Source organism: Danio rerio, chromosome 24 (assembly GCF_049306965.1).
Source record: "Danio rerio strain Tuebingen ecotype United States chromosome 24, GRCz12tu, whole genome shotgun sequence".
In the NCBI taxonomy this organism is placed as follows: Eukaryota; Metazoa; Chordata; class Actinopteri; order Cypriniformes; family Danionidae; genus Danio; species Danio rerio.
In genome coordinates this window covers 31,268,116-31,282,969 of record NC_133199.1, presented here as the reverse complement: position 1 = coordinate 31,282,969, position 14,854 = coordinate 31,268,116, and the positions used below count along the sequence as shown (strand labels likewise).

The 14,854-nt window shown below is 35.9% G+C and overlaps 1 protein-coding gene across 16 annotated transcripts in view; it reads right to left on the bottom strand.

Annotated features, from left to right (window-relative positions):
• dip2ca (disco-interacting protein 2 homolog Ca) overlaps nucleotides 1-14,854 on the bottom strand; it is a 196,978-nt gene that overhangs the window by 4,416 nt on the left and 177,708 nt on the right. For 8 of the 16 annotated variants that reach the window (XM_073940841.1, XM_073940842.1, XM_073940848.1 and 5 more), the window contains 4 exons: nucleotides 14,351-14,519; nucleotides 10,383-10,553; nucleotides 8,388-8,417; nucleotides 1,801-1,862 (listed from right to left, as the gene is read on the bottom strand). In XM_073940841.1, coding sequence (XP_073796942.1) covers nucleotides 1,801-1,862; nucleotides 8,388-8,417; nucleotides 10,383-10,553; nucleotides 14,351-14,519 — 432 coding nt within the window. The remainder of the gene's footprint in view (nucleotides 1-1,800; nucleotides 1,863-8,387; nucleotides 8,418-10,382; nucleotides 10,554-14,350; nucleotides 14,520-14,854) is intronic. The other 8 variants (XM_073940843.1, XM_073940844.1, XM_073940850.1 and 5 more) reach the window with 1 other exon arrangement.

Here is a 14,854-nt window from a genome sequence, read left to right as displayed (position 1 = left end):
TTTAAATACTTACACTTTGCCAAAAAACATACATAACTGTTTACAATTTATACAAAAACTATTATAAAAATATAGTACCGTGATTTCTCAATGTAAGTTTCAAACTACAGCTGAACAAATCATTATACATCAAGCAAGTGACATTCTAAGTCGATCTCTCTCTTTTGTATTTTGTAGTGCTGTTTTTATACCACAGAAACTGGTAGTGTTTGCGCTGCTTTGGCTTTTTCAGAGTTAATAATTGTGATATCCTGATTGCAACAGAGAAATACTGGGAAATCCCTGTAGACTGATTGCATTTCATGCAGCTGTATAATCCTAAAATGTCAGCAAATATGACCTGTTTTGTCATCACTTTAGACATTAAGCCAGAGAATCATTCAAATAATAGCTCTAAAGTGACATTTGTGAAGTAGCAAAGGTGTCTGCTGTTCTGATGAATGGCGTAAGAAAGTAGCTCCTCGTGCGAAAGGGTTTTTGAGACTCTTTGTTTGATCCTTTCACGATTATGCTATTGAACTGTTGTATAAACGCAATATCACACAGGTAGCAGTGCGATATGGCTGTATATCAGCACCGGTGAGACACAAAGTGCCGATATACAGCAATAGCACACTGTTACTCTGGTGATATTGCTCATATATTATTATGTATTTTAACTACTGTCCATGGGAAATTTCAGAGATTATACATTATGTGTGGTTCATTTATTTAAGTGATTTTAACAATAATAAACAAATCCTTAGTTAAATTTAGGGGCTAATTTTAAGTAAATATTTAAATATTTTATATTTTTATAGATACAAAATTGCAAATTGCAATATAAATACAATAGAACAGAATAAATTGGACAGTTGAAGTTAGAATTATTAAACCCCCTGAATTATCAGCCCCCCGTTTAATTTTTTCCCTAATTTCACATTTTTAAACATAATAGTTTTAATAACTCATTTCTAATCACTGATTTATTTTATCTTTGCCATGATGACAGTAAATAGTATTTTATTAGATATTTTTCACTTCTATACAGCTTAATTTGACATTTAAAGGCTTAATTAGGTTAATTAGATTAACTAGACAGGTTATGGTAATTAGGCAAGTTATTAACGATGGTTTGTTCTCTAGACTATCGAGAAAAAAAATAGCTTAAAGGGACTTAAAATTTTTTACTTTAAAATGGTTTCTAAAAAATTAAAAACTGCTTTTATTCTACCCGAAATAAAACAAATAAGACTTCCTCCAGAAGAAAAAATATTATTACATATACTGTGAAAAATTCCTTAAACATCATTTGGGAAATATTTTAAAAAAGAAAACTAATTTAAAGAGGGTTTAATAATTCTGATTTCAACTGTATACAAAAATACTTAGTGAATCTTTCATTTTTATACTTTAATAACCATGTTGCCATGCTAGTTTTGAGAAAAATCTAATGAATTAAACACCTGGCAAAGAAACAAATATTACTTATCTTTTTGGTTCATCCTCACACATATTAGATAAGATAAGATTTGATATTATCCATTACCAATATACGCTAGCTCTAGCAAAGCAGTTTCACATCACACAAGACCTCCTACTGCTAAAAATAAAAACACAATGGTAATTTCTTAATATATTCCAAATTATACCATTATTGCAGCAACTTTTTTAGACATAACCAACTCCTTTTAAATAACCAACAGCAATGTCCAAATGAAAACCTATTATTTCCACATTTTTAATAATTAATCACAGCACACTTGAATTTATTCAGTTATCAGTACTTTGCCACTGAAGCTATGCTGTGTAGAGTCTCACCTGTCATGTCTGAGGGCTCTCATGTCCACATATACAGTAGTCGGGTCAGGTCCTGATGTCCCCTATAAACATACATTATCAAAACATTAGCTAAAAAAAAAATTTGTACACATTAGTCTTTACTGTACAGAAAACTAGCTACGAGGAAGGGCAAAACTGGTCAATTTCATCAACTCACTTCAGCTGTTAACTAGTTAGTAGCAGAGCCTCGAGATCAGACTGAAAATAGTGAAATGAGGGGGTTGAGGAACAAAAACAAGCAGAAGAAAGGATCCAAAATTGAAACCATCACCCTGAAAGGCACATGGTTATAAATGATGCGGTGAACGGAGGCGTTTTTGAGAAAGCGGAATGAAAAACGGGAATCGTTTATGAAGCCGGGATGACAAATGTGTGGGTGTTTGTGAAGTAGAGGAAAAAGGCGACGGCAGATGAAAGCTGACAGACTCTTCAAAGATCTGAATGTTTTTGCTGGCGGTGAAAGCGCTGCAGGACTGCAGATCTTGAGCCACTGGGTGGACGAGAGAGAGTTTAACATCAGCTTTAGATAGCCTTCAGTGCACCACTCAATGCTTTGACCTATGAAAGCGCTGCAGATAGACTAATTAATGGACAAATTTATGACTTTTGCATGTTATATAGTATTAAGTGGACAACAAGTCCATTTAAAATCATATTTATTTTATTTCTTTCAGTTTATTTTATTAACGTTTGCCGTATTATTTACTCAATGCTTTGGCCTATAAAAAGTGCTGCAGATAGACTAATTACTGAACAAAGTTGGAGCTTTTGCATGTTATACAGTATTAAGTGGACAAAGAGTTCAATCAAAATAGTATTTTCAACTCTTTCTCTGCCATTGATGAGATTTTTTGGTTTTATGCATTCTATTACACATCTTTAAAAGAGTACTGAATCTCAGCGTTCAAAAACATGAGAAGTAGAGAAAAGGAGTGGGTCTGTCTGCGGACTGCAAGAGAAGGCGGCCTAACTTGTAGTAGATGCATAACAAAGTTTAGAGATCCACATGTCAAAACTATGTTGTCGGCAAGATTACTTAAATAAGAATGTATTAAGATGGCGTACTGGATCAGATTCAATACGTAGTGGATTTTCTAACATGCATGCACAAGCTGATTGTTGCTATTTTTTGTTGCTAAAAATATTCATAGTATTTACTAAATTACCCATTACAACGTGTATTAATGAACGCCTATAACACCTCTGTACCTATCACAGTTATTACCATCTACACCGACCCCAACCGTAAACCTAACCATCAGTGTTTAATGTCTACACCTACCCCAACCCTAAACTCAACTATCAGTTATTAACGTCTACACCTACGCCTACTCCAACCCTAAAACCAACGGTAACGGTTAGTAACAACTACACCTACAGTACTCCTACTACAACCCTAAACCCAACCGTCACAGTTATTAACGTCTACACCTACTCCAACCCTAAACCTAAACATCTCAGTTATTAACGTCTACAGCTACACCTACTCTAACCCTAAAACTAACTGTCACAGTTAGTAACATCTACACCTACTCCAACTCTAAACCCAACCGTCAGTTATTAACATCTACATCTCCATCTACTCCAACCCTAAACCCAACCATCAGTTATTAACGTCTACACCTACACCTACTCCAACCCTAAACCCAACCGTCAGTTATTAACGTCTACACCTACACCTACTCCAACCCTAAACCCAACCGTCAGTTATTAACGTCTACACCTACACCTACTCCAACCCTAAACCCAACCGTCAGTTATTAACATCTACATCTCCATCTACTCCAACCCTAAACCCAACCATCAGTTATTAACGTCTACACCTACACCTACTCCAACCCTAAACCCAACCGTCAGTTATTAACGTCTACACCTACACCTACTCCAACCCTAAACCCAACCGTCAGTTATTAACGTCTACACCTACTCCAACCCTAAACCCAACCGTCAGTTATTAACGTCTACACCTACACCTACTCCAACCCTAAACCCAACCGTCAGTTATTAACGTCTACACCTACACCTACTCCAACCCTAAACCCAACCAGCGATTGTTATTTGCAACAACAGGGAATGACACAGAGTAGTGAAGAAGTCAGTGAGTGGAGTTGCTAAATGAATGAATTTAATAATATATTAAATTAATAAGTTGTGGATACATTTAGAAAAATTGCATGAAAACAATTGCTGTTAATGTTCTCTAGAAAGTATTATTTCCACCATCTTGCTGACAACATCTAGAATGGTTCAATGGGATCTCAAAAACTTTAAGTTACGCCCCTTTCATGTTACCCTCTCTTGCAGTCCGTGGACAGGAACAGTTTGAAAAAAGTGATGGAAGCACTAAATGCTAACATTTCTTCATGTTGTTATAAACCATTTTGAGGGATGTAAACAAAAACAATGGTACCGTATTTACTGCTGTACAATTTAAATTTCTATAACTTCCGAGAATCCAAAAAGAGCCCCATATTGATAATCTTATGATAACTGTTTTAACATTAAGTTATGATTGAACTGCCTCTTGTTACAGTTATGAAATATTTTGATAACAAGCAGGAAATGTTCATAGGACGATGACTTGACCACATTGAAATGGTCAATAAGGGAAATATCCTAAACCAATCCAATGCAATCCAAATGTAAATATTTTGATTTGTTGGCTAATTCATGTGAATTTTCACGACATAATTAATACATTTTAATACGATTTCCTCAATCCACAATGATGATTATGTTTAGGGGTGGTGTTTGGGGACACCTTTTAAAATTGTACATTTTAATATGAATGAAATTGTTTGAATTAGTCACTTGTGACAAGACATGAAGTTATGTTTCGTTGTGAGATCGGGTTGACAAACCACAATTTCACAATACACAAAATAGTTTGAATCTCTTTTAAGCAGAGAAAGAAGCTTTATTATTACATTACATTTTCCTTTATTTATGACATGAAGTTTTTTAACTGACAGTCCATTTATACAATAAAATTTCCGGAAATTTTTTTATTTATCAAACTAAACAAAATATGATCAAATCTTTAAGTGATGGTACTGAACAAGTATTAACTTATTTGAAGTATTTTCTTTTTGCAATCATTTGCCATCATCTAACGTACACTCACTGTCACATTCATTTCAATGTATCATACTGTGCATCATATTATAGTGATGCCTAAATTGACTTTTAAATGGGCTGAATTTATTTTATTTCTTTCAGTTTATTTTATTAAGACAAATTAAATCAAATACCATTTTTAGAATGAGTAATCTGTTTGGATGTTCTTATTGTCTCTAACTGTAAACGTATAGGAAGCAAACACTGCTTAGAACGGTATTTAAATAAATCACAGTATATGATGTTTGCTGCATTATTTAATGTGCAATAAATCATGTTCTTTTTCTGTGTTGTTAGTACATTACACACATCTCCTCATCATTGACTTTTTAAGAGTTTGATGCATCTGTGGCCCATCTTCGTGACTCATGTGAAATGACCTTCATTAAACAATGCAACTGAGAAATGAACAGACCGAAGACGAACAACTGCTGCCTCTGAGCGCGAGCAACAAACGAACACTCATCATTCCGATAAAACGAATGCAATTATTTTCCATGACTGTTCATTATAATGCGCTCAGACGCCCCAACTCCATCTGACCGGGGAAATAAATATCAGCAAGTGCATGATTTAGCCCATGACATAACCAGGCCAGCAGAGGTCTCTCTATGTCTGAAGAACAGGCGACGCATTTCAGATCACTGACTCACGAGCTGGAGTCTGAGATATTTCATGTTCCAAACAAAGGCTCTTGTGTTTGTGATGTCACTGTAAAACAATGTGGCGTTTGAGGGAGGGGAAGCACCATTCCTGCTAATGGCTGTGATTCTAGTGCTCTACGCTACAGGAACACTACTAATGACTGCAGCTGCACACAAACACACAGCTCTTCTTGACCCAGTGGAAGTTCAGGACGGTTGATCTCACCTATCTGAGTACTGTAGTCAGCGCATTAGGTGGTACCAGGCTCAAAATGTACTTTTCGTTTAGAGGTAACATGTGATCCCTGAAATTGATTTTCTGTTGTTTTTTTTTTACCATAATAAGAGAAGTGAAAGTAATTTACCTTTTGAACTTCATATGTGTTGACTATTATATCAAATAATTTAAATCAATCAGAATAACTGTTGCCAGTAACAAGAAACTGTAGGTAAATTATGTTTTTTAATGTAAATTTTAACAGCATACGCCAATATTATAACCAGTGCTGTGGGAACGCATTACAAGTAACACAAGTTACATAAGGCTAGTTTCAACAGACTGGTACTGTATAGGTCGGTATGGGTCACCCTTATCAGGCTTGCGTTTCCACTGCCAAAAGGGTACCAAGGGTAGCCTTACAACAGAAAGTTTTAGTCGATGTTATTCCCGCTCAAGGAAATTTCAAAGTAAAGCTGTACTGGTCGTTCATATATTGCAGAAGAAGCACTTCTCACAAAACAGATATACTGTAAATGTTCATTACTAACTTTTCTATGGACATGATTTGATTATAACTGCAGATCAATGACAATGCGAAATAGCCTACTGTAACGTCTGCAATTATATTAAATAAATAAATGCAACATACAGTTGAAGTCAGAATTTTAATGTTTCACACTACAAAATATCGTAAACAGGAACCTTGGGCACATCTGAGCATTTGAAAATGGTTTTCTTTTTTCTCTTGCTGGTGCCATTTTGTTTATAAAACCTGAGAACAATGGAGTCAATCCAGAGCCTTATATACTTGCTACATAAAATAAAGCTTTGCAAATGAAAAATAAAGTATTGAGCAAAAAACTGTCAAAAAAAAAATTTCGCAAATGTTTTGAGAGATAAAAAGAACTGCAAATAAAAATCAGGTAGTGCAAAATATATATGGAAAATATTTTTTTCCACCACTGCCTTTACAAAACTTCTCAAGCTTTTCAGGCAACAGTGAGTTTGCGATACTATTTTCACTTCGCACATTTCTGCTAGTGATAGGTCATTCTTTCTGAACGAATCTTTTATATGACTCAAGAACAGCGAGTCCTCTCAGAGAATGATTTGTTCATTCGCACATGTGCACGTTGTACAGGTGAAGATTAGTTAATTTTTATGAGTCTTCTATCAGGTTTAAGTCGTTCATTCATCAGATAAAAGACAGAAGCCAATCATATACAGTAGAAGCTGAAAAAAGATTTGATCCATTCATTTCTCGAGTCCTCGGGTTTGAGTCATATCTTTACATGCTGTCATGTGATGAACGAATGATTCAAATACCAGAAGACTCAAAAGGTTAACTAATTATGAGTGTTTCCAGCTCAGACTGTACACATTGGTTAAGGTTATAAGGGACTGTCAGTGTCACCTGAACGAACGACACGATTTGAAGACATCCCAGAAGAGGTGAGCAGAGCAATCACAAATAAAACACCAGGTAAACAATGAAGAATTAATTTATCTTTCTTAGTAGCATAGCATAGTAGCATTCTAGTTATGACTTGTATCTTGTGTGATTAACGTTTGGTGTAGTTGTAGATGTGTTTGGAAGCATCTCGTAACGTTTTATTGTTATTTTGGCAAAATGAAGTAAATGACTCAAAAAAAGATTTGTTCATCTTGATAAACGAGACTCAAAGGTCTGAGTCAGTAAAATTATTCGAACGTCTCATCACTAATTTCTGCACGTTTCACTTTCTGGCCCTGATTTTATGAGGGGGCAGAGTCAAAGGAACTGGGGCGTGTTCGACAGGTCTGGGCCTGCCTCCAATTAAGTGACGTTATCACCCGGAATCACGTGGGAAGGACGTCCTCATTTTCGAGAGAAGGTTCGCTGCATAATGTTATGATTAACGCGTGTAACAGCTACGAGCATTAACTGCACCAAAATCATGTCACATAGCCCACATGAAAAAAATACTATGAAATACTATCATTTTTTGCTCAGTACTTTATGTTTTGTTAGCAAAATGGTATTTTGGGTGGCACGATGGCTCAGTGGTTAGCACTGTCGCCTCACAGCAGGGTCACTGGTTTGAGTCCCAACTGGGTCAGCATTTCTGTGTGTGTTCAGTTCCAAGACTGCAAGAGTGCATGGGTGTTTCCCAATATTGGGTTGCAGCAGGAAGGGCATCCGCTGTGTAAAAAAATGCTGGAATAGTTGGCGATTCATTCCGCAGCGGCGACCCCTGATAAATAAGGGACTAAGCTGAAGAAAAAAAAAAATTATGAATGAAAACAGTATTTTATATTGCAAGTATATAAAGCCCTGAACTGACTCCATAGAGATCCACCTTGGTCAAAATAACCTTTGCCAACACCAGCTCTGAGGTGAGATCAACCCGAGGGTGCCTTTCCACCAGCCCTTCAGGTCAGCCATTAGTCTGATAAATTAGTCACACTGATTTAGATGAATCCGGCCGGTCCCTTCCACTACATTAGCAAAAGCCACACACCGCAAGAATCATGAGCCCAGCAGCAGCAGCCGAGGGGTCAAGAAGCTAAAGCTGAATCCCAATCAAACCTCTGGACTTCCATACCTGATCAGCAAGCTTCCCGAGCCTGTGCGGCTACAACAGCCAGGTGACGGATGAGTGAAGGAGAGAGCGAGGAGAGAGGAATACAGTGAAGGTGACCAAGAAAAGGAAGAAATATGAAACAAAACTAAAGGAGGAAATGAGATGCATAAGGGGCCATAAAACAAACAACATGCAGAGTGACAAAAAAGGGAAGATATTTTTGTAATAATATTGAATATTTTAATTAAGATCATTTTGTAATAAATGATTGTTTATATATATAATTATCAGACCTTTATAAAATAATAAAAAAATAACATTTTACTTTAATCCACACTTAAGAAATCCTGTAAATCCAGAGAAAAAGACCATTTCTAAGCAGTAAGTAGTCTCTTAATTTTTCTATTGATATAAACAATATTTTATAATGATTATACTACTCTGATAACACCAAGCTTCTCAAAGACTCATTTCTGCACATCCCACAATCCAGATGAAGAAGAAACCGTGATGCTGTTCAGAGAATCTTATGATTTAATGGTCATTAGGCTCCTAATGTAAAATATCTCTAGTTTGTAACCATAGAAACACCTGCTGTTTAATCAAGTGCTGCTGAGATGATTTTGCTTGGTAACAAAAAATCTCCAAAATCTTTCAGAAAAGCAGGTGGGTGGAAATCATTACCACTCTGAATGTAAAAACTGTTTTCATATAGTTCACATCAGTCTTTTGTCTCATAACAAGATTTGATATGTGACACTGACCCTGTATAATATCTCATTTAAATGCACAGCCAGGTACTTACCAGATCAATAAATAAATATATAGACTTGAAAAGCTGACTGTAATTTATTTGATTATATTTTATAGATTATCATTCAGTTTCTCCCCAAGGATACATTTAGTTATTCAAAAAACAGCATTGATATTATGAAAAATATATATTTTAATTATATATTTATTAAAATCTGGATTTTTAGCATCATTACTCTAGTCTTACGGGTCAGATGATCCACCAAAATGTCTATTAATATAACAGTTTGCCTAATATTTTTTTAATAATTGCTAAAAACAGTTGTGTTGCTTTATATTTCTCTGGGAACTGTGAAATATTTTTATTTATATATTTTAGTAAAGTAAATATTTAATAGAGTAGTCAAAATTAATCAGGAATATTTCTGAATCATTCATTCAATATTCACGTTTGCAGTCTTTTTCGCATCACAGAATTCTAAACCAACCAATCAGAATCAAGTATTCTAGAAAGACGTATCAATAAAAACAGCATTGATATTACTAAAAATGTTTTTTTAAATACATATATTTATTAAAAGCTGGATTTTAGCATGATTACTCAAGGCATAAGTGTCAGACAATCCACCAAAAATTCTATTACTATAACAATTTACCTAATATTTTTATTATCAGTGCTGAAAACAGTTGTGTTGCTTTATATGTATCTGGGAACTGTGGCATATTTTTATTTAAAGATATTTAATGACGATATTTTTAAAAAAATTATCTAGAATAAAAATCTTTAAGAAAAAGTATTCATTATAAATTTCTTATTAATTATTAATCCTACAGACCAAACATTTTTGAACAGCAGTAAATATTTATGAAGAATATTTTTAAATCATTATTCATTCATTATTCTCACAGTATTTTTTGGATCACAGTGATGTAAACTAACCAATCAGAATCAAGTATTCTAGAGAGCTGCTTATACCAGTGTTATGTCTTAAACAATAATCAACAGCAGCTTTGGAAAGCCGGATATCACCTGACTGATACTATCTTAGACATTACGTGCTGCATCTATGTTTACTTATTCACTATATTTAGCGCTGACCTGATTTGACCTCTACAACTCAAATGAAAGGCACAGCGAAATCCTCTCAGTGAACTCTGAGCGCTAATCTATGCTTGCCAAAACAACGATGGGATTGAGATTATCAAGCTCTGCGTGGTGTTTTGTGGTCAGCGGCAGATTATCTGCTGGTAAACGTAACTAACCTGCAGGCAGATGGCCAGGTTGACTCTGCAGCCGAAGGAAGTGCTGACAGCTCGCGGGTGAAGGCCAAGATCTTTGAAGAGTTTGGAGAAGGACTGGGTGAGGGCGATCCGTGGCCGCTCTTCAGCCACAACCACACACGTCCTAACACGGGACAGGTCAAGACCACGGGCCTGATGGATGGGAAAGAGAAAATGAAAAAGAGAGAAAGAGGGAATTAAGAGTTAAGTTTGTTAAGTTTAGCATTGTTTATAACATTGAATACATTTTAGAATATAATATACTGTATATAGGGTGGCATGGTCGCCTAACAGAAAGAAGGTGACTGGTTCAAGCCTCAGCTGGGTCAGTTGGCATTTCCATGTGGAGTTTGCATGTTTTCCCCTTGTTCACGTTTCCACCAGGTGCTCCGGTCTCCTCCCCAAGTTCAAGCACATGTGCTATAGGTGAATTGGGTAAGCTAAATTATCCGTAGCTTATGTGTGTGAATGAGTGTATGGGTGTTTATCAGGGCTTTACATTAACACCCGCCAACCCGCCAAATGCGGGTACATTTCACCTTTTGGCGACAGTCAATCCCACTAGCCACTTTGGCTGGCTGAAAATACATTTTAAATTGTAGTTTTCTTAAAAGCAGGGTTCGACAATATAAGGATGACCCAATATGCGTACAAATGTGATCTTAGAATCGAGAAGTAAAATAAATGTGATTACGCGAGCAGAAGAAAGCAAGTGAATACCGAATGAGAAGATGATGATCACTCGCGCCAACAACTGATGTGAAGCCCGACTGCTTAAAACGCGTGCGTGCTCTCGTTTCCTTTCAAGTAGCAACCGTGTCTGGAAACGCAAATGTGATCGGTTCTCTTTCAAATAGACTAGCCAAAAAGCGATGAACATGCACCCACAGTCCTGCTGCTTACAAGAGCTTAAAATTTGTCTTTTTGTAAGCAGCACCGGTTGCTTTGACTTTGAACAGAATATTATTGGCCTAAGGTTAACCGTGTGTATGTGGTCATCCTTTCATTATCACTTTTCACCTGCTTTCATTTGCCTACGGTTTTATTTGCTTTTATTTTTGTTCAAATGGTTTTATTATCTTTTTTTTTTTACAATATTGCTTTAATGAAAGATTAACTCTTCATTTATGTGCAGTTAACTGGTGATCCGAGAGATCTTTAGCCAGGACAGATTAATGTGCATATTTTTGATACATGACAATAATTATTTTTTAAAAGTCAATTGCTTTTCTTTCTTTTTTAAGAGAAGTTTTGTTAAATAAAAAGTATAACATACAGCTATATTTTTGCTTGTTTTGACACATTAAAAAATTGTGGCTAAGAATTAATTAATGTTTGGTGTGGTCAGAGATAAATTTAGTAAATCCTTAATTTTGAGCACTGAAAAGTCGTGACCCATTAGATCATGCTCATTGAGCAAGCCCAAACCCGACACACAAAAAGTAAAATGAATGAGTAGGCATATGGACATAACACAAAATTTAAATCAAGTAATTTCAGCATGTCAAAGTCGGGAGAGCCACATCATAAATGTGCAGCTGACAAATCTGCAGCAACTGCGTTACGCTATAATGTCACCATAGACCAAAATCTCTGAGGAATATTTCCAGTACCTTGTTAAATCTCTGTCAGATTAAGGCAGTTCTGAAGGCAAAAAGGGGTCCAACCAGGTATGACTAGTTAGGTGTACCTAATAAAGTGGCCAGTGAGTGTATATATAGTAACTGAATAAACACAATGTTAATATTTACATTTTTAAGAAAGTAAATAAATAGTGACAAGGCTTCTTTCATATCAAACATTGTATAAGCCTTCATTAAAACAAGTGCTGCAGATGGTGAGAAGATGAATTCTTGGTAAGAGAAAGTAAGAGAAAACATTTTCACAGTTCTACCTCATTATACCAAAAAATGACTTTGGGCCGGGACTCATTTTTCCTCCTCATTGATCGTCAAGATGTTAATAAACTCTACACTGCTCCCAGACTGCGGTTAGTAACTATGGCAATCTCAATGACTAAATCAGAGTAAATAAAACAGGATTTTATAAGACAGGCTCGCCAGGAGGCACGAGAGGCCTTTCCTTCGCTAACTCACAACAGACGCTAATTACGCACAGTCACACCTCCTGAACACACAACACAGACACACTCGCAAGACCACCAGCAATCACCGTCTGTCACAGACACAAATATGACAAAATCTGATGAAAGCAAAACAAATCTATTGTTCCATCAGTTGAACTTTACAAAGTGATCTATTTGATATTGATTCTCAAAAGCTGTGAATCAATTTAGATCAATATTCTGTATGGCAGGGGGTTTTTGTGAGTATGATGCAGCTGAATTCACTTCACTTTTTTATGCGAGTATTCATGTAAACAGTTAGTTGCATATAAATGTAAAGCAGTTCAGACATATCATCCATGGATAATGTCTCAAAGAGACAGCAGTCTGACAAAACAGTCTATGCCACAAATATTAATTAAAGAACAAAAAAAACATTGACTGCTCATGGCTGAATTTCAAAGATTTATTAACATGTAGAATTTATTTGTTCTGTTCAGAAAATGATAAATACATTCTACAAATAAAAATACTGAAAATGTATAATACTAATACATTTACAGTGTCCCTGTGTTTTTGTCAGTCCTGTCATATTTACATCAAATTTAAAATACAATGTGTGCAATACACCTTTAAGGTTATGAATCGGAAGTGGCATCATTTAATGAAGAAAAACCTAACAGTGATCAAGGATGCTTTTTATCATTATTTGTATGTATTAAAGTCTAATAGACTATATATATTATATATACATATATATATATATATATATATATATATATATATATATATATATATATATATATATATATATATATATATATATATATACACATAATACATACATGTGTGTGTGTGTGTACTTTATATTACCAAATATAATATCCCCATAAGTGTAATACCAGTAAACTTTGACATTTTAGGGAGATTTTTTTGGTCTCCATGATAAAAACAGCCCATAAACCTTACAAAATGAAGTATTTTGCAAATGTAAAATGCAGATGTGTGTGTATGTTTGTGTGTGTGTGTGTGTTTCTTTGACTCATAAAAAACCTCTGCTATATTTCACGAGAAATGATCATGATCACTTAATCTATTCATTCATTCATTAATTTATTTTCCTTCGATGATTCATCTGGAGGTCGCCACAGCGGAATGAACCACCAACTTAACCAGCATAGGTTTTAACACAGTGGATGCCCTTCCAGCTGCAACCAAGTACTGGGAACCATCCATACACTCTCATTCACACACACACACACACTACAGCCAATTTAGTTTATTCAATTCACTTAAACCGCATGTCTTTAGACTGTAGGGGAAACAGGAGCACCCTGAGGAAACCCATGCAAAAACGGGGGAAACCATGCAAACTCCACAGAGAAATGCCAACTGACCCAGCCAGGACTCGAACCAGCAACCTTTTTGCTGTAAGGCAACAATGCTAACCACTGAGCCACCCTGTCACCATCACTTATTCCATACATCTGAAATACATCATGTTATGGTTTAATTGGTGCTCGGCAAAGATTAATCGTGATTTATCGTTTCCAAAAAAAGCTTGCCTTGACAATAACATCTGTGTATATTTATTATGTTTATATAAATACACACACATGCATGACATCTTATGTCAAAACAAACTTTTATTTTGGTTTAATTGTGATTTATCTTTGCCTCGCACTAGTTGTATTGTACCCATGCACCTAAAAAAAATGTTCACTGCTCCTTTTTAGAAATTTCAATCGCATTTGGATTAAATCTACAGTATATGTTCACAGAATCGAATCAAGACTGTAGAGCTTGTGAATCAGAATCAAATCAGGACATCTGATCAGCCCTAAACAGCAGTTGAATGATTGATGCTTGAGAGAGGATGTGGTACCTTGAGGGACTCCGTCTGAAGGCCTAAGCCCTTGGTGCAAAGCTCCATGACGGAATACGAGCAGAACGTGTCCCTGACCCGGAACTGACTGACAGCCAGCAGCCACAGAGCAGGGTTCACCTCCAGCTCGGATGGGGGAATCAAGATGGACTGATGTCCTGAATACACACTTCACCCAGCAGAAAGAGAGAGAGAGAGAGAGAGAGAGAGAGAAACACCACATTACCACAACACAACCTGCACACCCTGACAAATAAGACACATCAGTCGAGCGAGACAGGAGCTGAGTGCACACTTTCTGCTAGAGAAGACACAGCGCAGCATAAAAACACACACACACACACACACACACACACACACACACACATACACTGGTTTGAACGCAGCCCAAGTTTTTAAAGGCAGGGCTTTATTGAGAAACTGGTTCAATATTTGTGTGGCTCATCAGGCTGTGCTCGCTGACATGGAAATCTAAAATACTCCAGTGATGAACTGTAGCCGGAT